The 26,635-nt window shown below is 37.5% G+C and overlaps 1 protein-coding gene across 4 annotated transcripts in view; it reads left to right on the top strand.

Annotated features, from left to right (window-relative positions):
• The window catches only part of SLC9A9 (solute carrier family 9 member A9), a 187,400-nt gene extending 160,988 nt beyond the window's left edge, over nt 1-26,412 (top strand). For 2 of the 4 annotated variants that reach the window (XM_021395850.1, XM_021395851.1), the window contains exons 15-16: nt 24,946-25,051; nt 25,594-26,412. In XM_021395850.1, the coding sequence (XP_021251525.1) occupies nt 24,946-25,051; nt 25,594-25,815 (328 nt within the window). In that variant the 3' untranslated portion in view covers nt 25,816-26,412. Of the gene's footprint in view, nt 1-1,434; nt 2,171-24,945; nt 25,052-25,593 lie in introns of those variants that run through there. The other 2 variants (XM_021395854.1, XM_021395853.1) reach the window with 2 other exon arrangements.

The following is a 26,635-nucleotide window of genomic DNA, read 5'->3' as shown; positions in this document are numbered from 1 at the left end:
ATCTGCCTGTTTATTTTCCATATTTTTGTGAAGCAGAAAACAGTGCCAACCTGAGACAAATGATCATCAGCAATTCTGGCCTAGTAACATTTACCAACCAGGTTGAGATGACTTTCTTGAAGATAAATTTTTCTTTCAAGCTTCCTAAGGGTACTGTGTCCTGGCACTGTATCATGATGGCATGTCTGTAACTACAATATCATCTGCCACACGTGGAGGAATAAGCTTCCATTCATCTGATAGGTGTGAAAGACATTCATCTCATGAACTTCAGAATGGAGAGTGGATAAATAGTGTCATTCCACAATGTAGCAACTAATCACTTCCAGTTTTAACAATGCAGTTTTTTATGAAGATGTAGATAAACCACCAAACTAATTTAATATCTCTGATGAGTAGAGGTATTTAAATGCTCCTCACAGAAGAATCAGAATGTCTCAAAAAACATAACACTAAATAGATAATACTAGATAAAAAAAAAAAATTAACTGGCTAACGCGCAGACCATTCATCTCCTGACATTAAATAGAGTGTCTGTTAATAAATCCAAACTAGAATGAAAAATGAAATTCATCTTAGTGCTCCACTCATACTCTACTAAGTGCCAAACTGCACTCAGGAATTTTTTCTCAATTGAGAGTTTGCTTTCAGTACAGCAATAGATTAGTAAACACGTTTCAGTTCACAACTAAAGAAAACGTTTAGATGTAGAAGTAGAAAATTGAATGTTTCCTGCTGTTCTTTGTACAGATATCAAGCAGTGACATCAATTCATGTTTTTCTAAAAGCCAAAGTAAAATATAACTAATCCACAAAATAAACCTGCATTCGGTACCATGCAAGAGATTTGCAATGTAATTCACAGACATAATTTAACCATAACATTCTGTTGACAGAGACAAGCAAAGAGCAAAAACTTCAAAACCAAATTTCAAATTCGCTTAGTGATCAGAGAGGTCAGACACGATAGTTATTTTTAAAGTATTTACAGGTTAAGATACAAAGAAACATGAAAGAATAGTAAGACAATTGTTACTGATGCTGAATTACAATGTGATATATTAAATGCAGAATTTGGGATATAACGCTGAATGGGAAAATGAGGAGACTAGTTATTATTGGTAAATTAAAAATTGAGACACAGAGGCAAAGAAAAACAGCTATATAAAAAGAGTAAAGAAAATGTCTGAGGGGGGAGCGGTGATTACAAGATATTTATTTTATTTGTGACTGAAATGGTAACCTGGTAATACACATAAATTGCTTTAGACAATGAGGAATATTAGAGGAATCTAAGTGTAACAGTGACCAAGGAAGGAACTTAGCCCGCTAAGTAGTCGTCTCCACTCTGTGTGTTCTCACACATCTCCCACACTACTCTCTCTCTCCTCTTCCCTGTGGCTTAATATAATTACCATGACCTTCTTTCCAAAGCCCTGACTACTGAGGAGCAGAGCCCTGAACAGAAGAGGCAGACAGCATTCAGATGATGAAGGAACAGTCCAAGAAGACTTTTAGAGACTGAATATTTTGAGAGAACAGATAGGTAAATCTGTTAATTTTTGGATTAGTTGTCAAAGCACTACTACACATCTGTAAAGATATAAGTAAGGCTTGATTATTTTGCCTATTTTTTGTAACATTTATATCATTAAGATCACCCAAAAATAGTCCTGCAAGAGAACTGCTTAATATTGTCAAAATCTACTTGTTGATTTATTTTTTTTTTTTTTAGAACACTGTGTTTCTTTTCTGCATGTGTTTTCTGTGAACACCTTTCATTGCTGACTCCCCAGGCCTCTTTTTCCAGTATCTAGCCTCAAATGCACAGATGCTGTATCTATCTGAATACTGAAATAAAAAGGGTTAAAATCTTCGAAAAGGGTCTACTGTATTAGGAAATATTGCATCCCACAAACCTGGCTTTTTCAGTACAGGAAATCCTTGTCGTGACTTGACAATAATCCTCTGGATAAGATCTCAGCCCGCAGAAAGCAGTGCTGGACTGTGGTGCATTAGGAAGCAGAGAGGAGTAATCCCAAGTTAAAGAATAGCTGGCAATTTTAGAGTAAATACTTCAGGTGGCTAAGTAGGGTAAATGGAATTACATAAATTTCCACTTTGCAGGCAGATTCCTAAATAAAGTTGCTAATTCTTAGACTTACTACAATATTTCTTGCCTTTTCATTTTCTTTAGTCGGTGACCCAAGAATATCAATTACTTGCTGCTTTTAGTATACGCTGACTTGATTTGCACAGGCATCTTGCATGAATTACTCCTCATATTATTGTGTAAGTAATTTTCTCAAATGGGTTGCAGTACTGAAGTAAATTAAAATATATATTATGCTCCTGGTGTACTTAGGACTCTAATCTTGTTTCATATAGTAGCTATAGCATAATTTATAGGATAAACCCAAAGAAACAATACCATTGAATTGAAAGGCACATTTTCAGTATATTCAACTGGTATAAAAGCATGAAAAACAGCATACTGTAATGCTTCTCCAGAAGTATCCAAAATAAATTAGAAGCTTCCAAGCTCTTATGTATTCTGATGCTTATCAACCTAAACAGCAGACATGATGCTTTTTGTCTGCGAACACAGAAGCACCTGCGTTTTGTGGTGCTAAATTTATGCCCTGAGTGTCTGCCATTTCCACCAGGGGGCAAACAAGCAACTGAACTGCTACCATCATCCTGGAGCACAACTCAGAACATTGTCACCTTCCATCTATGCCACCAGTCTGCTCCAATTCTCCAGGTGTGCTCAGATGACAAGACTGTGCAGGTTTTCTCCATCCCAGCAGAGCTTCTTGGCTATGTAAGTTATACAAGAGCATACAGTATACAGTTCAAAAAAAGAAGTGGGAATCCCTTTAGGTGCTTATACCTCTTTTTCTCCTATTGCAGTGACTTTATCTTGTCTAAGTAATGAAATGCTCAATGAAGTAGAGAGAATAATGGACTCTAAAGCCCACGTGTGCCTTATGAAGGAAACTGAGGCTCAAGGCTATGTCTAAAGGAGTAAATATTAATAACATTATACAGGGCAAACTGATAGCCACCACAGAACATCACACCATCCTTGCTGTTTCAGACTTCAGCTCTGGATCACACAGAGTAAATCTGAAAGAAAGTCTCCCCAACATGCTCAAGCCCCTGTGCCATGAGGTGTTCAGAGTGAAGGGAGGGGGCATTATTGTCACAAAGGGTAACTAACACCATATTACAGTTCAAGGCCCCAAGGAGGGACAGAGATCTGCTACTAGAAGTACCTGCCAGAGCAGAGACCTGAACAAGGGGAGGCACTTATGCTCCCCAGTCTACATCAGCATTTCATTTGTCTGCAGTTTCCATGGCTCATCTGGGCCCTGGAATCTCTTTATGCTTAAGTCTGGTTATTACAGAACCCAGAGCTCATGAGTGCAGCAGGCACTCAGGGTTCTTGGAGCTAGGTGGTACGATACTGAGCATTACAATGCCAAAGTACCCCAAAGAACTTGTTCCAGAAACTATTGTGATAAGCACCCTGCAGTACCTCAGCAGCCCGTGCTGTAATTCCTGTGCATGTGCCTACACAAATAAGAAAGGTCCAAAGGGCAATGAGAAAATGGAATACCAGCAAGGGCTATAAAGCTGAATCCCCTGACCTATTACAATGAAATTATATCATCACTACATGTAAATCTTAACATCAATTTAAAAAAATAAAAAAAAACCTATAATATAATGATCACCACACTTTACTTACAGCTGATTATGAAAATGAGGTACTTCTTTCTCTGTTCTCAGAGACATTTCCAGCTCTGGTAGTGTCTCAGAATAGAACCCTCTGCCCAGCCACACTGGCTAGACAGGATATAAGAAAGGGAAGCTGTCCATCTTTAGAGGACTGTGTTGCACAAGCTTGCTAATTCTTTTTAGCCAGCAGCTTGCTTTATGTGACTACAGGTCTGCCAGCATTACTTATAAAAAAATCTCTCTTCCCCTGCTCTCAGCATTACCCAATTAAGTAGGCTGGGGAACTTATACCCAACCTTTATTTCAAGTTATACTCGTTCAACAGTGATATTTTAAAACTGATTGAAAGTGGTGCAGATTTTTGAGTGGACACCTGTTGTTCACTGGGAACTCCACAAACCTAATTTCTGAGTGAATTGCTTGATTTAAGTTTCAGTAGTACAGCTCTGAATGTAAACATACCCTGAGCTAATAAATAAAGTAGCAAAACTAGCAAAAAGTCTGAGCACTCTGGTTGTTCTTGGGAGAGATACCAAAATTTAATTCCACAAACAGAATAAACTTTACAAACAAATCAATTTTTCAGAGTTAACATCTGTGTTTTGCATTGGCTCCTGGTGTGCATACATTCATCTGCACACGTGCACAAATAGCCTTAGGGGGATTTTGTGTATTCAAACACCCATCAGCAAGTTATGTATTCATTAAAAGCAGCAATGTGAGTAGAACTCCAAAAGTCTGTGAAACAAACTGGTCTTTTTACATTTGTTTGTTGCAACTATTTTTTTAAAATATAATTATGACAAGTCCTAGAATCAAAACCTGAGAATGTTCCTGTGTTTTCAGTAATATTTTTGCAGTCTTTCCATATCTATAAGCAAAGATACTTAATTAATCCTTTAATGAGATTTAGTTATCCAGATTGAGAATGTTTTGAAAGGCTTTTGAGACTAGATGACAAGATGACAATTTGGTCGTTCTTGTTGTAAAGAGGGAAGAAGTTTACTTCATTTAAAAGATAAAGCCTTGGAGGACTTAGCTTTACAAACACATCATAATAAGAATGTCATTCTGCATAAAGGTGCCATCCACCTTTTCTAATAGTTAATTTACCACTAGTTCCTCTAAAAGAGGAAAAAAAATGCACAGATTTTTAATACGATAGCCTAAGACCATACATCTATATGCCTCTGTAGGAGATTTGGCAATGGCATCGACTATGTTGCACTGAACAACATAATAACTGCTAGGAATTGTCAATTTCAGTCCCAATAAAACTCAGATCAGCAGCTGTGATTGACGGTAGCATTCTATAATTCATCACAGCCAGTTTCAAGGTCTGATAATATTCAGTGGCAGTAGGAAAATCGGTGCATTCATACCCAAAAGCTAAAGGGAAACTCATTCTGAAGAAATTTTTCCTGCACTGGATAAAAGGATACTGAGTAAGAGCCATTTGGAAGACAAAATGAAAAGCAATAAAGGTATCTTATTTCTTATGAGTTTGGCTTTTCAGAGGTTTTGTTGTTTTTAATTCTCTAGTGCAATTTTGAGCTTTAACTGAACAAAGTAAAATCATATGAATAGGAACCATTTTTTAAAAGAATCATTATAGCTGTAAAATTTGGAGGTAGAGAGTAAAATGGATGGGAGTGTGGGTATAACTATGTGTGTGTGAACATTGTGTTGGAAAACCTGCACAATAGAAGTGCAAAATCCTGCTTTATGTTTTTATTATTTCTACACTGCTTCTCAGAACTCTCAGTAACAAACTGGCGCCTACAGTGTGCTCAACACTGCATCAAAACCAAACAAACTCCTCTAAAACACAGAGGAAAACAATCTGCCAGACACATTACCATAGAGACGGAAGGAGATAGAGAATGAAACTACCAGACAGTTATCTGACAGGAGAATAGGCTGCAGTATTGGAAGATAAATTATTATTAATCATTGCACCTTATCTGGGCATTTAGGGATAGCGTTTGGTTCTGGAGAGAGTGTGGAGGAAATGGGTGACTGTGGCCTAGCAGCAGCAAGCTTTAAGAAGATAGTTTGGGTAACTTTACATATTTAGAGTTTAAATCAGTAGAACTTTTCTAAGGAAGCTCCACAACATAAGGCAACACAGACAAAGAGCATGCTTTCTAGGAAATTTAACAGGTTGATAATGTGAGTTAGGATGGTTCAACAGTGGCAGAAGCAAAACTCCTAATTCAGAGGGATACAAATGATAAAGTGGGGCAAACCCAAGAAAATGTTGTCAATCAGATAAAATCTGAGGAAGTGAGGAAAAAGAAAAGAGAGAGATTCCTAGAAGAACAGGAAAAAGGGCAGACTGTGCAAATGAACACTTACGGCATTTAGCGTGCAATCCCTTAGCAGGATCCCACTAAATATCAACAGCATAGCAAAATACTTCACTCTTCTTTAAGAGTTGCAGTGTCACCGTTTCAAATGTTAGAGAATTACTATTGTCAGTCCATCCCTTCTGCACGCACCATGCACTATGATACAAACTGAGTAATGTTTTTGAGACCCGCTTCTGTCAGTGCACAGAAGTTCTTGTTCTGACTGTCTGTTGCAGGGCTTTCACCAGCTCCTTACCATCCAACCACACATCAGGGGTTAGCAAGTATAGGGAGAAGGCTAAAGCTGGTGAGCCTCCTCTCCCATATCTAGTTTGCCCAGCAGACAGCCAGATAACAAGAGAGAGGAAATAGAATCACAAGTCTTTCGTAAAGCAACTGTCTCTTGGTTATTGAAAGAGCGTTCAAAACTGGATTGATGAATTCAAGTAATTTAGCTGCTTTCCTACTGCCACAGAAGTGCCATGAAGTAAAGCTTACCAGCACTTGTAATGAGTACAAGAGAGCTGATTTTCCACCATTGTGCGAATATTTAATTTCCTTGAAATAAATTTTAATTTGAGCAAATGTTTCTTAACACATACTATTTCAGTTGCAATATACTGTCTAGTATGAGTGGGGTGCTTTTAGGTAGCACCATATTATCCATAAGAAAATCAAAATTACATTATTACTAGTACTGTGTATTTGAATCTCCCATTCATGTTAATCTTCATGCTTTCTTACACTTACATGCCCACAGGGACCTACTGCTACACCTTAACTAAAAATTAAACTGCAGGTAAACATCATGCCATAGAGAGCAAAGCAGAATGACTTCATACAGAGGGCTACAGACACTCCCTAGAAGGTGCACCTGCCACCTGAAGCCTCAGTGAAACCACAAAGTATTTTCTGGGGATTTTTGATGCTGAAGACAGAACCTGAATGCAGCTCAGCAGGACATGACTAAAGACCATGAATTAGCTGTCCTATTTTATTTGGTGATCTTGCTGAGACGCTGCTAAACAAAACTACCTACACATAGGATCTCAGATCTCTGCTGTTCAAAAGTTCTGCCTCATCCTTAAACTAACATAGGAGCACAATTCATCTATTCTGACAAAGTCACTGCAGCTGTAAAAAATGTGCTGTCGCCTTTTCTTTTGGAGGTAGTAGCCATCTCCTTTGGGTTAGCTCACCTGACAAGGTTCACAGAACGCCTCACTTACTGTCCCAGAGTGACAGGAGGGGAAGCACACACTTCCCAGGCACCTTGCTCGCACTGTCAGTGCACTTTACTGTTAATGACAATCAGCCTGATGCTACAAGAGGAATGACAAGAAATAACAAAATCAAGGAGGGAATTATATAAGGAGAGAATGTAACTTCTGATTACATCTGCAGTAAATGATACAAACACAGCAAGGAACAGCCCTGTATTGTTGCAGTACACACCACCAACTTGCCATGCTCTGGTGCAGAACAGACATATTAGGCAGTGTCTCAGTTTCTCCTCTTGTCCAGTCCTTAAACTCCTCTGCAAATACCTGTCAGAAAGGATATCTAGGAATTGTGTGACACACACTTTTTACCCATAGATTTCAAAGTACTTGATAAGATGACTGTCTTTACCACTAATTTTAAAGATAAAAAAAGGGGGGGGAGGGGGTAGGGAGATATGGAAAGCTAAGCATCCCATCAAATATCACAAATATAGTCAGTAAAAGACTAGGAAGCATACAGACCTTTTATTTTCTTGTATCATGCACCTTCCAACACACCTCACTACCTACCTTGTGGACGGTATAACAGCCAGACCAAATATTCTTTTTCATGTAGCAGACCTGCCCATCACCTTGGAAACCACATGAGTTCACTAAACTGCTTGTCATAGGACACCAAAACATCATCAGGTGTCTCATTACCACAAGGTCATATTATTCCAATAACTGCCTCCACTAGTTTAAAATAGTTTCTAAATTTCTTCACCCTTCATTTCTCGCAGTTTCAAGTCTCTTTCTCAAAAAACGAGATAACTAATATCAAGGTTTCAAAACATAGTCCTTTTAAAATCTCATTTGTTGGACTTTCACAGTGTGAATTAAAAATAATTAACATTATAGAAAAAAACATTCAGTAAGAACTGCCAAAGTCTTTTGAAAAATCTGTCTATTTATCCAGACTTTGAACTAGACACAGAAGGCTCTGCATTTCAAATGGTACCTCTTTTTGAAGATATTTTAAAGACACTTTAATTCAGAAGCAGGGAGAGTTGCATTAATAAATTCTCAGAAATAGAGCAGCCTACAGAAACATACCACCTTCTGAATTCAGAACATGAGAATCTTAGTTTAGTCAATAATTTGCTGGATTAGAATTGTAGAATCCTCAGAGTTGGAAGGGACCTTTAAAGGTCATCTAGTCCAACTCCTCTGCAGTGAACAGGGACACCCACAGCTAGATCAGAGTGCTCAGAGCCTGGTCCAGCCTGGCCGTGAAAGTCTCCAGGGATGGGGCATCGATCACCTCTCTGAGCAACCTGTGCCAGTGCCTCACTACCCTCACTATAAAAGACTATTTCCTTATCTTCTATCTAAATCTACCTTCTTGAAGTCATTTCCCCTTGTCCTGTCACCATAGGTCCTGCTAAAGAGTCTGCCCCCTTCTTTCCTGTAGCTCCCCTTTAGATACTGAAAGAAAGCAAACCTAAGTTCATGTTATTCAAGTGGTACTTTCCCATAGCCATATCCAGGAATTACAAAAAATATCCCAAAAAGCTGTTATTGAGGAGTGATAAATCTCCTTATGCCTAAGTAATTTATCTAAGCAATTCTTGAGAAAATTGCATCTGTTTACAGGTGCTCAGAGCCACATTGCTTTTGCACTCCTGCTACTAAGCAGCTTTCCTTCTCTTACAGGGTGATGTTACTGTCTATGTACTTGTCAGCTAAGGAGGAAAATATATTAAGCAAGAATGTTTTGCAATGTGTTGTCATTCTATTAGTCACTGGGTGCTTGATCATATTTGATGGTATTAAATTTCTTCCCTTTCTATTAAGAAAGGGAATCTATTAAGATTCTCTTTTTGCTAAAGAAATCTAATCGTCTTCTGTATTGGTGATACCATCCTAATTCACACCTCTTTATAAAATCCACTTGTGAGCACTGCTTCATGCTTCAGCCTCACTTATATTTAAAGGTCCAATCATAGGAGTAGGGCCCAAGGCACACTTCACACAACCTCTCTCAATTCTTCAGTGCCTTTTGTAAGATGAGCCAAGCTGCCTACAGGGGAAATTAATTTCTTTTCTATCTTGTAATATGTTCTATTCCCTTTTGTCTCTCTCTTGAATATTTTCCCCATGAGGCATTGTAGCTCACATGTTTTACTTAAACCTACATATATTTGATCTGTTACCTTGACCTTGCCTAGCAAATCATTTATCTTATCAAAGAAAGATACTGGTCTAGCCTGACGCAATCTGCTTTTGTTAAAACACACTGCATTTTATCCAATTTTCCATATAACTTAATGTCCTTGATTACCCTTTTCCTTCAGTATGCAAAGACTTTGCTTAGTACTGTGGACAGACTAATGTAGCTGCCTCTTACCCCAATTTATAATCTTCTGTCCTTGACAGCTATCCTAGGTCAGACAAAGCTGTGTTTGTATGTATGGTTCAGCCCTAAATGTGCTGGTCAAGTATTTTCTCTCACAACTGTTCTCAATAGGAAAAAAACTTTCAGCTGAGTAAATATGTCCTTGGAAAATTCTGACTTTTCTTTGAAGCACTAGGTATCTAAACCCAGAAGCATTATTATCTGAGAAATCTAAGATATTTATATTGTATATGTTAACTTGTCACCTCCCAAGAATTGTTTTCTGATCAGAAAGAGCTTCCCTGGATGTGCAATAGTCAAGAACTGCTATGACAGAATCCAGAATAATTTCCCATTGTCATGCTTAGATATGGAAATTCATAGCTTGTGAAGAGACAGAAATATCTATTGCCTGCAACCTATGAAGATACAGAAATAGCCAAGGGAGCTGCTCCAATGGTAATCCAGTAGAAAACGATTAGCAACATGGTCAAAAAAGCATTTGTAGTAAGGTTGTCATAAGTCTTTACCTGGATCATGGCAATGCCACTCATCCAAGAGGAACAGATGAAGGGAAAATTTCCTTCTTAGATGTTCCTTTGGCTGAAGTGAAACTAAAAAGAGGCAATTGCACTTATGTCTTTCATGATACTGATATTGACAAGTCATCAAGCTCCTACCAACTACTGTCATACTGTTAACCCTTCTGGGTAGGGAGCTGTTCCTGCTTCTGGAAGCTGTACATTGTGTCTCTCTCTTGCATCTCACCAACTGCCCAGAAGGTTAGCATCTATCCCTGGGATATGATGAACTGCCACGGGCAGAGGCACTAGGAATACCCAGCCCCAAAACAGCTTCCGTCTTTTCCCCTGTTTTCCTGGATCCAGATATCCCCAGCTCCTTGCTCTGTTTTTTTAGGAATGGGTAGCATAGGAGTAAAGAAAGCTGCAGCACGGAGAGACATTTGTCCAAGCTATCCAGGGCGATACAGGCCATGTACAATGCTAGTATTAAAGATACTACAATAAACAAGTAATTTTTATATTGTTTAGCATCATACTTACATCTAAGTACCTCATACACAAAGTCCTCAAGATGCCAAATTATTTATGTGTCCTCTGCATTCTGTTGTTGACAGACTCCAAGCTAATGATTATAATTGAGTACAAAGGCAATACAGATTTGTCAGACTCATTCAATAACTACAGGTTCACGTGCAAAGATAATGAAATATTTATTCCACTTGTAGAGAACAAAGAGGAGCTTAGAGGACATGCTTGCGCAGAATGTTACCAAGCTAAGTGAAGCAGAGCTAAATAACTAGAAAGACAGGGATTAGCAATTAAAGTTACACAGACATTGGACATAATTTGGAACAACAAGGCACATAAGAAATAAAGAAAATACCAAAAAAGGTACTTAAGTTAAAGATTTTTTTTTTTTAAATATTAAGCCAACTATCTTTTCAGAGAAAATTGAGAACACTTTGTGACTTTTCTAGTATCAAAGTGATTCTCGGGTCTGAAATAATTAAATTTAAAAAGAACAAATTTTAGCACAAGAGGTCTCTAAATTATCCACTCTGACCTCCTGGATATCACAGACTTGAGTTTTATCCTGTATTGATCTCAGGAACATGTACGAGCACATACCAGGGATGTATCCATTTCTGATCAGAAAAAAAGTCAGCAATGGAGAGTTTTTTACTTCCCTTAGGAATGTTTTCCACTGGCTAGTTGCTGCTTAAACATTTACTTTTTTTAACTTTCAGCACAGATTTAGCTCACCATCCTTTATTAATTTACTGAAAGTTTCCAGTATCAGTTATTTTTTTCACATAATGGTACGTAAAGGGTTCATTAAATCACTGGCTTATTTTAACTTTTCATTAAGTTTTAATATTTTTGAGGCATAATGAAAGGGATTGCAGATTTTTTTCAGAATGAAAGGGATCTTACATCTTCCTCAACTCTTTGAAACCACTTTAAAATATGAACCACCGCACTGGGTACAGTGTTTCAGCACTAGTCTTGCTAACAGTCTATATAAGTATTGATACTAGTTGTATTCTCAGCTCAGTGCTTATATGCATCGTTCCCCCCACCCCAGGCCTCACTTCTTAGCTACAATCCACAGTTGCTGCAGAGGTTTTTGGCTCTTCTCATTTGTTTGTTTCCAGGAGTGCAACTAAAGGAAATACATTGGAGTGAGACCAGCTTACCAAGCAACTAAGGTGTGACTGAATGACTGCTTTGTTTTTATCATGATTTAATCTATATCATCCATCCATACATTCTTTCCATCACCAACAGTGGTGAAGTTACTGATTATCAAATTTTAAACTGATCACTCTAAAATCTGCATGGAAACACTCATCAATCCATAGCAGTTCTCCACTGGCAATTACTGTTTCTAGTCTATCAACCAGCCAGTTCTTAATCAATTTAATGCATGTCTTATTGATATAGTAAAGAGCTAATTTCAATCATAGTGCCATTCCAAATGTCTTACACAGCTTATTAAATGCAGGTCATTTTTATCAATCAAACTTGTAATTTTTTCCAAGAATGAAATTAGATTTGTCTGACGAGTTCTATTTTCTATAGATATACAACTCTCTACAGTCTTATGAGTAGGTTAAAGAGATGTTATTATCACTCTATTACAGTCATATACACCCTTGAAAGTTGCAGATAAAAAGGTTCTGAATACATAGTCTATAATTATCTATCTCTAAGATCTACATTTATAGACATAAGAGAAGTTTCTAGTACCCAATATCACAATCTAAGATCTTACTTTAAAAATTTATATCAGGTTATTTTAAATTATGATGCACTAAGCCTAGGCAGGTTCTTTTGTTTTAATATTTTTTCAAAAATCATTTGCAATATTAGGCCTATTTTATACTTAGACCCTAAATTCCGTAGTAAGTAGGGGGAAGATAAACGTAGGCTAGTTTAAAATCATGTCTTCAAAGTTTAGATAATGTCTAGCGCAAAACGCTAACAAACTACCGGCCAAGACAAGTACATTCATTTGAGCCTTTCTTACTATTATTTTTTTCATTTTTTCCTAGAAGAATGTGATCTTTCAGCCAGCTCACTGCTGGTTAGACCGCTGCTAACTCTACATCTTCTCAGACACTGCATAAATGCCAACCATTTCAACTATTTCTATGCTGCAATGTTGTGTAAATTTCATTAATTACTCAAAAATTTGACTACTACTGCTAAGACATCCAGTAGGCTCACAAATACGTTTCAGGTTTCCAAACTCTCCACAGTTCTTGCCTTTTTTTTTTTCTTTTTTTTTTTTTTAAAGGTACCATCATGGATTTTAGAAAGATCCTAAAAAAGGTGATCTTCATTCTGAATTATTAAGGAGACAGAAATCTCATATCTGGTTAGGAGTTCAGTGAAAGGATTCTGTCAGAGAGAGGAAACAAAAAGAAAAGCAATTATCTCAGTGAATATGTTTTTTAAAAAATCACATTCATGGAACTGCTATACTTGTTTGTGCAATGTATAGCTGGCTTTTGTTTTATGAGCAACTCATGGCTGAAATCCCAGCAGCTGACCTCTCAGGCTGTAATGAAACACCAAAAACAAGAAAATCTCATGCTCATTCATACTGCACTGTACTTTTCCCCATCTCTACTACTGTTTGCATTTTGGTCATTGCCAGCGTTGGTAACCGTGCAATGCATCGCACCAATAAACAAAGGAGAAAGGTGCCAAATTAAAACAAAATTATTTTTCATAGTCTGTCTCCAGAATCCTTCTTTGGAAGCATAATAAACTGTGAGACATGAGGTAGACAAACCTTAAGAAACTGGCTTAACCTCTCTGAAATTGCTGCCTAATATCCACAACATCTTTAGTAACACATCAAAGTTATCCAGTAAAAAGGATTACAAAAACATTTTATTATTTAGCCAAACACAGCAATGACAGCACCACAGGGACACAGATTTCCTCATACTGTGGCAGATCCATGTACCACTGTGCTGATGCTCCAGCAGCAGATAAAGCAAAAAAATCCTCCAAGTAAACTTTGTAGGTTGTAGAGCAAGAGGCCTAAGCTCTAGTACCCCCGTTGTCTCAGCTTGCGCAGCTTTAAGTGTGTTACAGTATCAGATGATACATCCCTTTATCACAGTCTGTGATTTCTTCAGGCAACGACTGCTGCAAGTTGAATACCTGCTGTAAAACTATACCTCTTTTTTTGCCTGAAAGTGAGTACCTTTTCATTTCATTTCATTAAGTCCTCGCATACCCCTAAAAATGTAGTAAAATAGTAGAAAGTCTTATATATTCTCATTGCAGTTTCTAATCTGGAATACCTAACATTTGCAAAATGATATCCCTTCCAAAGCTTCAATCAAGCAAAAGTCATCCTGTTTACCCACATCCATCCAGCTACATTTCCAACTGTGCATCTCAAACCTCTCCCATCACAGCATACCGTTCCCAGTACTGTTCTCTAGGATTCACAGCCTCCCAGGAAACTTTTTCACACAAAGACAGATATTAAGAGTTGGGCCAGACTAAACAGGCAATAGAAAGAGTGAGAACAGCTATCCTAACGTGAAATATAGTGCCAGTTTTTAGATTTGTTTCTATATTTCATAAATTTCTCCACTGATCAAAAGGCAGTTTAATCTCTTAATATGGATCATCTGTACTGTTATTTTAATCTGTCGTTATCCCTAAGCAAAATACTTCATTTAACTAACTTAGAATTTTAAACTGTAATATTAGGATAAATACCTCACATTTATTTCTCCTTGCATTATTAAGGCTGCAGTTATTCTTGTTCAGTAAAAATCTTTCTTCTGCTAGGATCTCTGTCATCATTCATTATCCTCAATTTTTCTTCACTCTGAAATTTCCATATATCTTCACGAATGTTATATTGTGAGTATTTTCTAACTGGTCTTTCTCTGCTTTAAAATACACTTTCAAAAATGAAGATCTGGCTTGCCAGAAGGCTGCTTTCTTTGGATTACAGTGGAACCTATTCCTGTGCAATGTCTTTCCTTCTTTGGACACTGAGCCCTCCACTTCTTAATGTGCTTTCTTCACAAACCCATTAGAGACTTTCAACTTCATCCAGCTAGGTAATTGTGCATGGAACATGGGTCACACATCAGAAAAAGCTGCAAGAGAATCTGCAGACATAATCTTTGGGCCAATCTGCTCACGGGACTAGAGGTTCTCAGAGGATATATTAAACTAAACAAGCTTTCTATTAACAAGGCTTTACAGAGACTATCCTGCTCTCAGCAGCTCAGCAAGATTAAAAGACTTTTTTTTTTTGACACTCCCAGCAGATTTCTTATTCATTGCCTAACTGCCTATAAGCACAATATGTTACATGAATAAGTAGAACATTATTCCAAAAATAGTGATAGAACATGCCCCAGTTTTGTTACATGGGCTTTGAATTGACTTCCTTATCAGGAATGAGTATTGTTTCACACAAGTGTTCAAATAAGCAATAATTTTATGACCGCATAGTATTTTATTACTGTCAGCTTTACCACAAGCTTCACCCAAAAATGATGGTCTTTGTGCTCTGCTTTTATATTCAGTAGGGATGCACACCTCTCTGATCACAGGGTAGCTTGTACATTCATATTGCTACCAGCCTGTCAGTCCCACTTCCCTACCAGGAACAATCATGGCACAGATCCTCCTGGAAGCTACGCTGTGGCACCTGGAAGACAAGCAGACGATACAGGAGAAGCAGCATGGCTTCACCAAGGGCAAATCCTGCTTGACCAACTTAGGTGGCCTTCTATGATGGTATAAATGCATCAGTGGATAAGGGAAGAGCCACTGATGTCATCTATCTTGACTTGAGTAAGGCCTTTGACACAGCACCCCACAACATCCTTCTCTTCAAATTGGATAGATATGGATTTTATGAGTGGACTGACTGCAGGATCAAACCCAGAGAGTGGTGGTCAATGGCTCAATATCTGCATGGGGATCAGTGACAAGTGGTATCCCCCAGAGGTCAGTGCTGGGACTTTTTAAATATCAGTGACATGGAGGTTGAGTGCACCCTCAGCAAGTTTGCTGACGACAGCAAGCTGTGGGGTGCAGGTGACAAGCCCAAGGGACAGGATACTATCCAGAGAGACCTAGACAGGCTTGAGCAGTGAGCTCAGGAGAACCTCGTGAGGTTCATTAAATCCAAGTGCAAGGTCTCGCACTTGGGTTGAGGCAACCTCCACTACCAATGCAAGCTGGGGGATGTCCCTGTTCATTGCAGGAGAGTTGTACTAGATGACCTTTAGAGGTCCCTTCCAACTCTGAGGATTCTATGATATTGGGCCAAGAGATTAGCTGTCTGGTCTATCTTTCACTGCTTTACAAAACAGCCTTTAAAAAACTTTTGGAGCTTTCATTCTCTTTGGAATTACTGATTTCTTCCCTTCTGGCACAATATCCATCTCCATGTTTACTCATCCTTATTCCACAAGCTTATGATAAAGATTCTGGTTTTTTCCTACACATGTCATTCTTTATTTTTTTCTTTCTAAAAGATGTAATGAATCATCATTTCTGCTTCTCAGTTTTTGTCAACATTTACAAACACAGGTAAGCATATAAGATGCATTGCTCCTCCAAGCCTCCCTTCTACATTCGTAGCTGATCCTTCAAAATTTTGCAAGAAAAGGATTGTTGCAGTTGTTGGCTTTTTTTTACAGTATTTTCTCAAAAGGATCATATTTCCCTTTAAAGTTGCACCTTCATAACAGGAATCGTTCTTTGAATCTTGGTAAAGCAAGAAGCTGGAGATATGTCAGAAAATATCTCCATAGATCTGTCGACCATTTTAAATGTAATTGTGCAGATATATCTATAAAGATAAAATATCCAATTTCCTGAAAAAAACGCCAAAGAGTTCTTTCCCTGTTTGAGCATAGCTTTGATGCACTGGCTTCAGTTCTCTACCCATGTCACTAGAGGACTGTAAACAAGAATATTATTCCAGCTGCTACTTCCAAAGTTCTAGCTGTCATGCCTTGCTTTCATTGTATTTTACTTTGAGCTGTGTTACATCCATCTTGTTTGGAAAATATTGCTCACATTACCTTCTTTATAGCCATTCCTGCTTCCAGCTCCCTCAACTCTCTACTCCGATAGCAGAGGCCAGGCAGTCAGTGCAAATCGCAGTAACAGAAGCTTTGTAGCTTTCACTTTATTTGGATCCAATCTTTTCTCTAAGATGTGAGTGAAGTAACCCATTAGATCAAAACCAATTTATACTTCACTGTGTTTAACCATTAGGTTTAGTCTCCCTACATCTTGAAAATGACTAGGCTTCTGGGCCACCAGTATTAGCAATGTGCACAAACACTGTCAGTTCTCATTTTTCCACATCTGTTTTTTGGGTCCATTCTCAAGCAAGCAGTGATGCCAAGGATATCCTGGAACACCGTCATCCATGCAGGGTGCAGAAATCCCTGCTGACTTGGTTACTTTTCTGCACCCATTCCCTCTGCCAATACCAGGGCTGAGGCATCTTATATGACAGATGCGCTTCATGTGAAGAGCTTGAAAGTGATCTCATCTGAAGCCGATGGCATCAGTCTTTTTAAGGTGTTAAAGTTCTCTGCATAACCAAGTCACAGCACTCATCCTTCTTTCTAACACAACAGTTTTGCTTACTCATGCCAATGCTATCTCCAGTTTTGTAAACAAACTAAAAGGTGTCCCACAAGCAAAAGTTTCCTTTCTGCAGGGGAGATTACCATTCATAGCACAGGTACTATACTCAAGTTACATAAATATCAGTTTTCAAGGGTCCTGTGATATTTTCTGCGCCTTCAAATATGCCAGGACTTTTTTCTTAATTTCTGAGATGAAATTCCTTCTATGAATACCATTGCCATTTAGGTTTTCACAAGCTTAATGATTTTAAAGCTTTTATTTCTGTTGTTGACTCTGACATCAAATTTATTTCATAGAAATCTACCTTTTATTTTACCTTTTTTCCCTTCTTAATTTCCCTGATATGGAGGATGTTGTGTTTGGTTTCTTACATTTTGCCTCAGGAGCTTTTTTTTTTTTTTTTTTTTTTTTATGTCCTAGAGTAAGATTCACGACATCAAACTTTAGATACCTAATTACTAGCTAAGTCTAATCTAGTTGTTAAGACTCTTCTATAGTCAAAGGGAAAGAAACTCATCCTAGTTTCAATTCCAATTAGCTCAGATACTGCAGGACAAGACTGCCTTGGGATTTGCCTGTATTTCTTTATTGATGAAAGACTGCTAGATTAGCTTTGTTCCACATATCCTGCTATAAAGTATCTGATGGAGGGGAAGAGAGATCCTTTGAATGATTCCAGTTGTGAAACATGGACTTTTCTCTGAAAAAAAAAAATCATATGCATACTAGTAATACCCTTTATATTTTTCTTTCTTTTCCTGCACTGTAGCCAGAAGGATATCTTTCTATCTTACTGTTATTTTTCTTGGAGACATTTACTATTATATGCGACTCTGAGAAGGCTTTCAGGCATTATCCAGTAATAGTGAAGATCACTTCTGGACTCTCTTATACAATATCTCATTGAAAGCTACCTCTTTGACTTTATTATGTTTTTCTATAATGAATTGTATGGCAGATGTCATAAGTACACCACGGTCTTCTCATAGTATATTATCATGGTTCCATGGCTTTTAATCAGTATTCCACATCATAACCATTACATATGTGTAACAGACATCATCATTCATACCCACTGGGGCACTTTAAAATATAGACATGATTATTTGGTTCTATTTCGATGAGGAGAGTGGCTGTTGTTAGACAGATGGTCATTTCCTTGTTTTCACATTGTACAACTGATGTCAGGGAAGTTGTTTCTTCTTTTTAGTTGCCTCACATACTCTGCATCTTCCAGAGCTTTCTAATGTTAATTTGCCCTACATTCATGCCTGTTTGCATATTCCACTTGAGTATTATACGAGCATTCTTCTATCCTTCCTGATGTCCTATCCTTCTCTTCTCAAGAGTAGTTTGAAATTTATCAGTTATCTAAGCAAGTTTCCATTTACATCTCAGATTTTTCAGATTTTTCTCTTTGCATGGAGGTGTTAAACTTGGGATATAATAGACTTCAAATAACTTGAGTAAGATGTCTCAATTTTCTTCTTTTCATTGAGCTCACAACTAGAAACCAATGGTCTGCAAATACACCAGACATTTTACTCAGTGCATACCTGATAACAAGCCACTTATCTGTCAGCAGCTACTTATCTGTAAAAAGACTCAACTGAGATTAATTCTATCAACTCCTTCCATTTTGCACAGATCTCTACGAGGCCTCTAGTTTCAAAGCTGAAAGCTTCAAATTTTTAGTCGTATTCTGAATAAAAGCCAGAGTTTGTTCTTTGGGTCTGACCTTACATCTGGTTTGGGAACCTTACTGTCAGACAAACAGATTTTCCTGTGAGGATTCATTAAACTAGTTTTTACTACCCCTCATTTTCATCCACCCTCCTTGCTCTCAGATGGGACCAAACCTAGTAATCACTTAAAGAGACCCAGTAATTTGGCTTTGCAGGTCTGCAACACAATTTTATTTATCCTCAGTTGTTTAGTACTTCATATTACAACAGTGATGGAATGTTTTTTAATCCACTCCATAAAAAAAAGTCACAAAGAGCCAGATAGAATTCACTAATATTGACTCTAAATTATCACTTAGAACAGATGTAGTCGCTCCTCTTCAGCTTTTTCCACAGTGTAGATTAGGTTATCTGTACAAGTTAAATCACCTTAGATCTTGTGCTCTTTTCAAAAATATACTTTTTATTCTAATGACTGAATTTCATATAATCATGCTCTGCTTTTTTGAATCATCCTACACCAATAATTTCTCATCCCCTGAAGAAAATTCCTTCATACAGGAGGAAAGATCATCCTCTCTCATAAGAGTCAGGAGGAGAGACCCCTCTTAAACTTAATCTGCTGTGTATGCATTTAAAACCTGGAGATGTCTCTGTGCCTCTCCAGCTCAGTCACGCACACAAGCTGCTGTATAAAGTAACCAAATAATCTCAGTCAGCTGTTAGCAGTAGCTAGCCACGTGCAGAACTTAGCCAGATAATCAAAGTTTCGTGGTTTGCTTGCTCCTATGCATACATTTAAAAAAATGAAAATGTTTGCTCTTTATGCTTCACATAGCTAATGTTAAACTCGTTCTCTCTTTAAAAACTGAAACTCTACCAAGGAGCAAAATAAAATTTGCCCTTATTATGGAAAACATTGAATGAACAGAAATATTTTCCTTGATATATTCTATACATTTCTTCATAAATACAAAAAAAGAAATAATAAACTCATGACATAACTAATTTACAGACTCCAATTTTACTATTCACAACAGGGTAACTTTAAAAATAAAAGCTGCAGTACTCCACAAACCTTAAAAGCACTGTAAAATGGAAAGATTCTGGGAGTGGTGACATTTGCCTCTAGAGACTTAAGCCTACAGCAGAAACGTAACACCTAGCAATGGAATATTTAAGGGCACACTTGTAACAAATGTGTACTTATGACACAGCTTACCTGCTTTAGGAAAGTAGTCTCAAAAAAAAAAAAACCACTAGATATAATCTTTATTAGTATCACAAGAATTCCTGTACTTTAGGGCTTTTTCACAGTCAATATTGTAGTGTGAGAGTATTTGCCTCCTTAGGGAAGGGTGGGATTACGTTGAGCTACAGAGCCAGCATTATGGGAGGAGTCAAAATGCAAAAAACACCTTCTGAGCCAAATGCAGTACTTCACAGAGCTGAAGCTGAGCTGCCATCTGTATTTAAAACCATGGCTATTTCTTCTGCTCATGGGATTTGGATTTTTTTTATTCTGGTTTTCCCTCTTCAGACTATAAATCAGTTTTCTCGCAAAAGCTCAAGTCAAGCACACAGAAAATGAGGACATAACAATTACTATTTTGCTCTTTAACAAAGCCATCACAGTTGGACTAGGTCTTGCTCCTTGCACAAAAGAAAAATGCATTTCCTTTAAGGCTTTGAGTCAAAACAGTCACAACATTTCTGCCACAATATTTTTTTCCTCTTTGAACAGCCTCAAATCATTAAGTTAAAAACCCTGATTTTACCAACATCTCCAAATTTTGTCAGATGATGACATTTTAACAAAAAACATAGTCATTTCAGTTTACTGATTGAAAGAAAAATTGAGATTCCAATTTGTTCATTCTGAAACTAGGCAAAAACTGTTTTCAAATCTCAGAATTTTCTGCATAATGGAAATCCTCAATATATGGCTACTGACATTAGCATTTCTCATCAGGATTACCTGACAACTCTCAGTTGAAGATTTCATTCATATTACCTGTAATTTTGTGGAACTTTTGATGTACGACAGGAAAGTTCCCAAATTTCCATAACAGTTGTTTCAGGCATATATATATATACTATTTCTTTATTACTTTTTTTTTTTCGGAGGGGGACAGGGAGAAGGTGCTGAGTAAAAGTCAAGCAATTCCAAGCTTTACCACTGAAAAATCCTCAAGAGATCTCCTCTAAATTATCTGTACTTAGAGGAAAGACTTCAAATTCCACCTTGGAGATCTGTAAGCTCAGTGTGAATATCACATTGTGCAGCTTTGAGAAGTTTGCTATCCATGTGCTTTCTAGAAAAACTTTTCTATTTCATGAGCAACTCTCTAAAGGTCCTGTCGCTTTTGAGCATCCTGTATCCTCCAACAGCCCCTGCTTCACCTGCTCAGCCCTTTGTCACCCCAGCAAACCATCTGTCTGAGGTTCACTTCAGGCTACATCAGCCATACATCTGCAGATGAGACCCAAAGTGCTGCCTTGCCAACTGTCTTCTCTGCAAAAGCATTGTCTTTGTTTATTGCTGAGCAAGAAGTAGTCATATGATTCAAACTCAGATAAGCAGAAGCAGAGCCAGGGAGTGGGCAAATACTGACTTAAGTGCTGAGTCTGGTGGCAGTGAAAAAGGTAGAGGAACTGTGCCCAGCCAGTGAGGACCACAGACTGGAACTGTCAGGCCAAAGGGATGTTCAAGTAACAGCAAAGGTTCCCAGGGTACAGATTTGTGAGAGTAGAAGCCTGGACATACAGATACACTCAGTAGAAAATGTAGTGTTCGATTACATGAGCTATAACACACTAACATGCCAGTACTGTACACTGACTATAAGATGAACCATACATGTGCACATGCAGGCATCTCAAACTCAGTTTCTCAACTTCAAAACTACCACACCACTTTTCCAAAAATAGTGCTCTTTAACACAGTACGGTATCTGAGCCACGCCTGTTCTGCCCATGGAGAGCTGAAAAGTTTAAGAGTAGGTCATCTGATAAAACATCTTTCTGCTGTCTGTTCCCCAGTCCTGTATTAGGAAGGCATAGATTTGGTTAGGCAGAAATTTCTTAGTTCTGCTAAGAGTTTTACACTTTGTTTTTTTTCTGATTTTTAAAGCAGCCTTAGTGCAAAATCCATCTTATTCTATTACTGTATTTAAATTCTTTCTCCCAGGAGATGCAGCCAGAGCAACTGGAGTGTGATAAGTTTTTTTGCCAGCCTTAAAATGCTACAGACCCATGTCTGATATACTTTTGAAATGCCAGCATCACACATGGATTAAAATTCCTCTTTCATGCTGCACTGAACAACGTGATTACGTCTGTAATACTATAAAGAAACTGTGCCAACAATAGAGAAAGCATTTACGGCATAGGTCATTAAAACATGACAAATAGGCCCAGCAAGTTAAGCTCTTTCAGTGGACTGAATAATTAATTACTAGTTAACTAGTAAGGAACAAGAGGTAAATAATTTATTACAGAATCATCAGAAGCATCATAACAAGTAGGTGAAAAATGACTTCACTTTAAACAGCATCTCAGGAGAATTAAAACAAAAGCATGGACAATGCACAACAAATGTGAAAAGGAAAGGGATTTAGAAGATCAATCGTAGCCCAAAATGAAGTCTTCACTCAACTTCATGCATACCAACCAAATACTTGTTGAAGTTAATCCTGAAAGTGGTGGTGGCTCTAAAAGACTGGGGAGGGGAAAGGGGTTAGGGTAGAAATCCCCACACTGAAGACTAGTGCTGGCCAAGTAGGCTGCCTACTTCAGCCTGCATCCCCTATTCCCATCTGGTATGATGCTGGGCTTCATGCAAGCGCATGTGCTGTCTGTACAAAACACAGGAGGTAAACAGGACAAGTCTGACTGAGGGATATATAGTTCACTATGAAGTTATAAGACTGCTTAGATGAGGTCTCACTAAGAGATCATCAGTATAAAGAGGAAATGTAGAGAAATATTCATCTTCTGTTACTTACTCTGGAATAAAAACAGAGCAGAAGGACTTAGTATAATCACATGAAGCTTCCATTAAAAGCCTCTAATTTTCATGCTGGGTCTGACAACTCAATTCAAATACTTCAAGTTGTTAGTACTAACAACGCCAATATTTCTAAAGATGAAAAGTCTAGAATTAGGCTCTTATTTGCAGTTTTGTCTTTTCTAATCAGGTTCATTTTTTGTTGTTTTGTTTTGTTTTTTGAAGTGCTGAAAAGAAAACAGCTCTTATTGATAGCTTCCATACATTGCGTTTTAAAAATAACGCTCAAATATTTGGCACTTGTGAAGTTTTTTCCTTCAAGATTCAAATAAAATTGGATCAGGAAGGTTTTTTTTTTTTCCCTCCAGCAGAAACAGAAGGATGTAAACTTTCCTATACAATTTGATCCCATCAGATTGCTAGTTTGATTGATCCCACCTGGATTGTTGCTTTGATCAGATTTGATTTTTTTTTTTTTAAATGGATTCAATATTCATCTTTCCCACTAACTCAGTATATGACTTCATCTTTGGATGAAGGAATCACATGATCTTTTGACAGATGCAATTAAATTTTTTAAAATCGCACAGAAGAAAATACACATACAGATAAAAGACACTACAGAACAACTACTATGGCTGTAGCATAGAGGACAGCCAAGCACATTATCTAGTCTTTCAATCTGTAACTGAGATTTTGAGGGTGTTTCACATGACTCAGCTTCTTCAGTAGACAGTTTATATAGAGTGGATAGCACAGTGGTGTCAGACAATAATGAAAGAAGAGGTGGTACTGGAAGGACTACGTCTAAGATGTACACTGCTACTCACTGATTATTTCCACAATATTTCTGCAGAGCTCAAGTCATCATTCAATTTTTTAGATCTACTTTCCGCTTAAAGGAGGGAAAGGGAGAGAGTTGGGACAGGAGTAGAAAACAGAGGGACAACAATCAATAATGAAAATTTTCCCATGCTACAAAAAAAAAATCTGACAGATCTGTTACCAAAGAACACCAAAAATTACTTGGCAAGTAAAAAAAGCATGAGGGAGCTGCCATTGGCAGATACAAGGATGATATATTTGCTTAGGATGAGCAGGTTGTTCTTTCAGCTCAATAAAGCACTTTTGGATGAAAAAATAGGAAAGACGTGAGAAAATAACATAAAGCCTGTTCTTAATGTATTTGCATGATTTTATGTAAAAAAGCATTGATGTAAAACAAATATGTTGAATGTTGTAAAACAACTGTGTAAAACAAATGGACTGAAATGCTGAAAATAGAACATTACAGAAAGTAATGTACGTACACTGCTCAGGATAAAGAAACTTGATATTTGATGAAATATTCTTGCCAATTGAATTGATTTTTATTCTTTGCCAATTGATGTTATGATGTGGAATACCAATAACCAAAAATCATAAAACCATGACAGAAATCTTACAGAAAACTGAGTATGTGTTTAAGAAAGCGTTCACTACTGTTCTTACATAACTAGCGGATAGAACTGCATCTTAAAGTTCCTGTTATTACTGCATAAAAGATCACATTCTTACAGCAACAGTAGATGAGAACAGTAAGCAGGATAACCTAGCATGGATTGCATCTCTTCTAATTCCTTCTCCATTTACATACCTCGTGACGTTCACTTCAGGCATTCTGCTATGCTTCAGGACAGATTTTGAGCATCACATCATAAAGACTGGTGAGAGGTAAAAATCAGTGTAGTAATGGATGAGTAAATAAATGCTGTTTTGTTTGTTTCCATCCAGTTAGGTGATTGCCCCTATGCTTTACAGTCACGTTTCCTATAGAAGCACCTTAGTATCAAATCCATACAGGAAATTTTCTTTAACAAACTTCACAGATACCTAAAGCCTATTTTAACACATGCCGGTCCACCTCTCACAACGACATTACCTGAATGGTGCAATCCTGTTGCCAGACTTCTGACCAGCCCCAGTGCATACCGCGTAAGTACCTAGCTTGGTTAACAGTATTTAAGATGTAACCCAAAAGTCATTGTACTCAATGAAACACTTTGGCACAGTGCTTTTTCTAAAGTCTATTACTCTTACAGCAAAGGATTATCATTATTTCTTCAGGGTTGTAGAGAGAGGTCCCAGAAGGTTCTAGGCTGCGTTTTCAAGAATGGCCACACATACTCTGATTCAAACATGAGTGACATTTTAAATAATTCAGTCAGATGCTAAAAGAAAGCATTGGCTGCTCCATCTCACTAATGTCAGTGATATTTAAGCACTAAAATTATCCTAGGGATCTGAATAGTAAATTACACCTCCCAACACTATCCAAGAGCTGAATGTAGTAAGCAACTATTTGCCCTAATCAACATCAAGATTTCTTGAAGATCATAAGTTAGTAACTGAAAAAATAAGCAAATGAGAAAACTAAGTGAAAGGAATTGCATCTAACCTGTTCTTCATTTAAACTTTAATAAAAATCCTCCTCAGTGCTCCTTTCACTGGTATTTTTTCTTGTTTGAAATATACAGGATCAAATGAAGAATGAGGACACAGATTATATCATAAATAAGGATGAACTGACCGAAAACTATGAAGCATCTGCTCACACACCAGTGCCTGCACAGGACAGAACAGGCTGCAGCCAGGCTGCAGGCAAGGAAGATATTCATGAAGGAGACCTTGGATTAGGAGCATACAAGCTCCAGCTTGAACACGCTCCAGGTCAACCTCAGCTGAATTCATCAGCATGAAGAGTGTAATTTTAAATCATAAGAAATAAGTAAACCAAAGAAATAAAAGATGTAATTACATGAACAAGAAGCAAGAAAATGTACTAAGGTTTCTTAGATTTTTATGCTAAGGTCTTACCAAGTAAGTTCTGCTTCCTCCACTGAAAAAAAAAAAAATTAGTATCATCTATACAACTACAACAATGTGCAGTTTTTCCTTACTGCAGCACTTCTTATTAAAGAAAGATAGAGTACCGCCAGCCCTCTGTAAATCCTTTACAGACACGCGTTGTCTCAGATTGCATTTGACTGTATCATGTCCCTTACACATGTACACGTTCCTTTGAAAATGGCTTATAATCTTTAATCTTCTGGGATGAAGAGAAGATATCTTCCTAACATCCTCAGAGTACCTTCAATAAAAAGCTCCTAGAACCTTTGTATTAAGACTGGATTCTCAAAGGAAAAATCTCTCCTTTCCTTTACTTATTTTACTCTTTGATCCTGGTAATGAGGTCAGGAGTAGTTAGATAGAAAAACAAGAGGAGAATTTAGGTGTGAAAGTATTGATTATGTCTGTGTAAATGCAGCAATGGAATAAACGAGTCAATCACACAACTAGGTGTCATATCCCTATTATTGTGCACTAGCACATATCAGCATTTGTACCTTCTAGATAGGTAGCGCAAACACAGGGATAGAGCTAGGATATCATTAGGTCATGTGCTTTCACCTCCAAAGTTTCAACAAACAGCACATAATGTTCCCAACTAAGCTTTTTAAATAGGGTCATTCTTAATATACACCACACATAAGCAATGAATTTGTAATCTCTAAAGAT

Source organism: Numida meleagris, chromosome 4, assembly GCF_002078875.1.
Source record: "Numida meleagris isolate 19003 breed g44 Domestic line chromosome 4, NumMel1.0, whole genome shotgun sequence".
Lineage (NCBI taxonomy): Eukaryota > Metazoa > Chordata > Aves > Galliformes > Numididae > Numida > Numida meleagris.
Note: the sequence above shows the minus strand (reverse complement) of the source record. Positions and strands in the feature narration are given on the sequence as shown.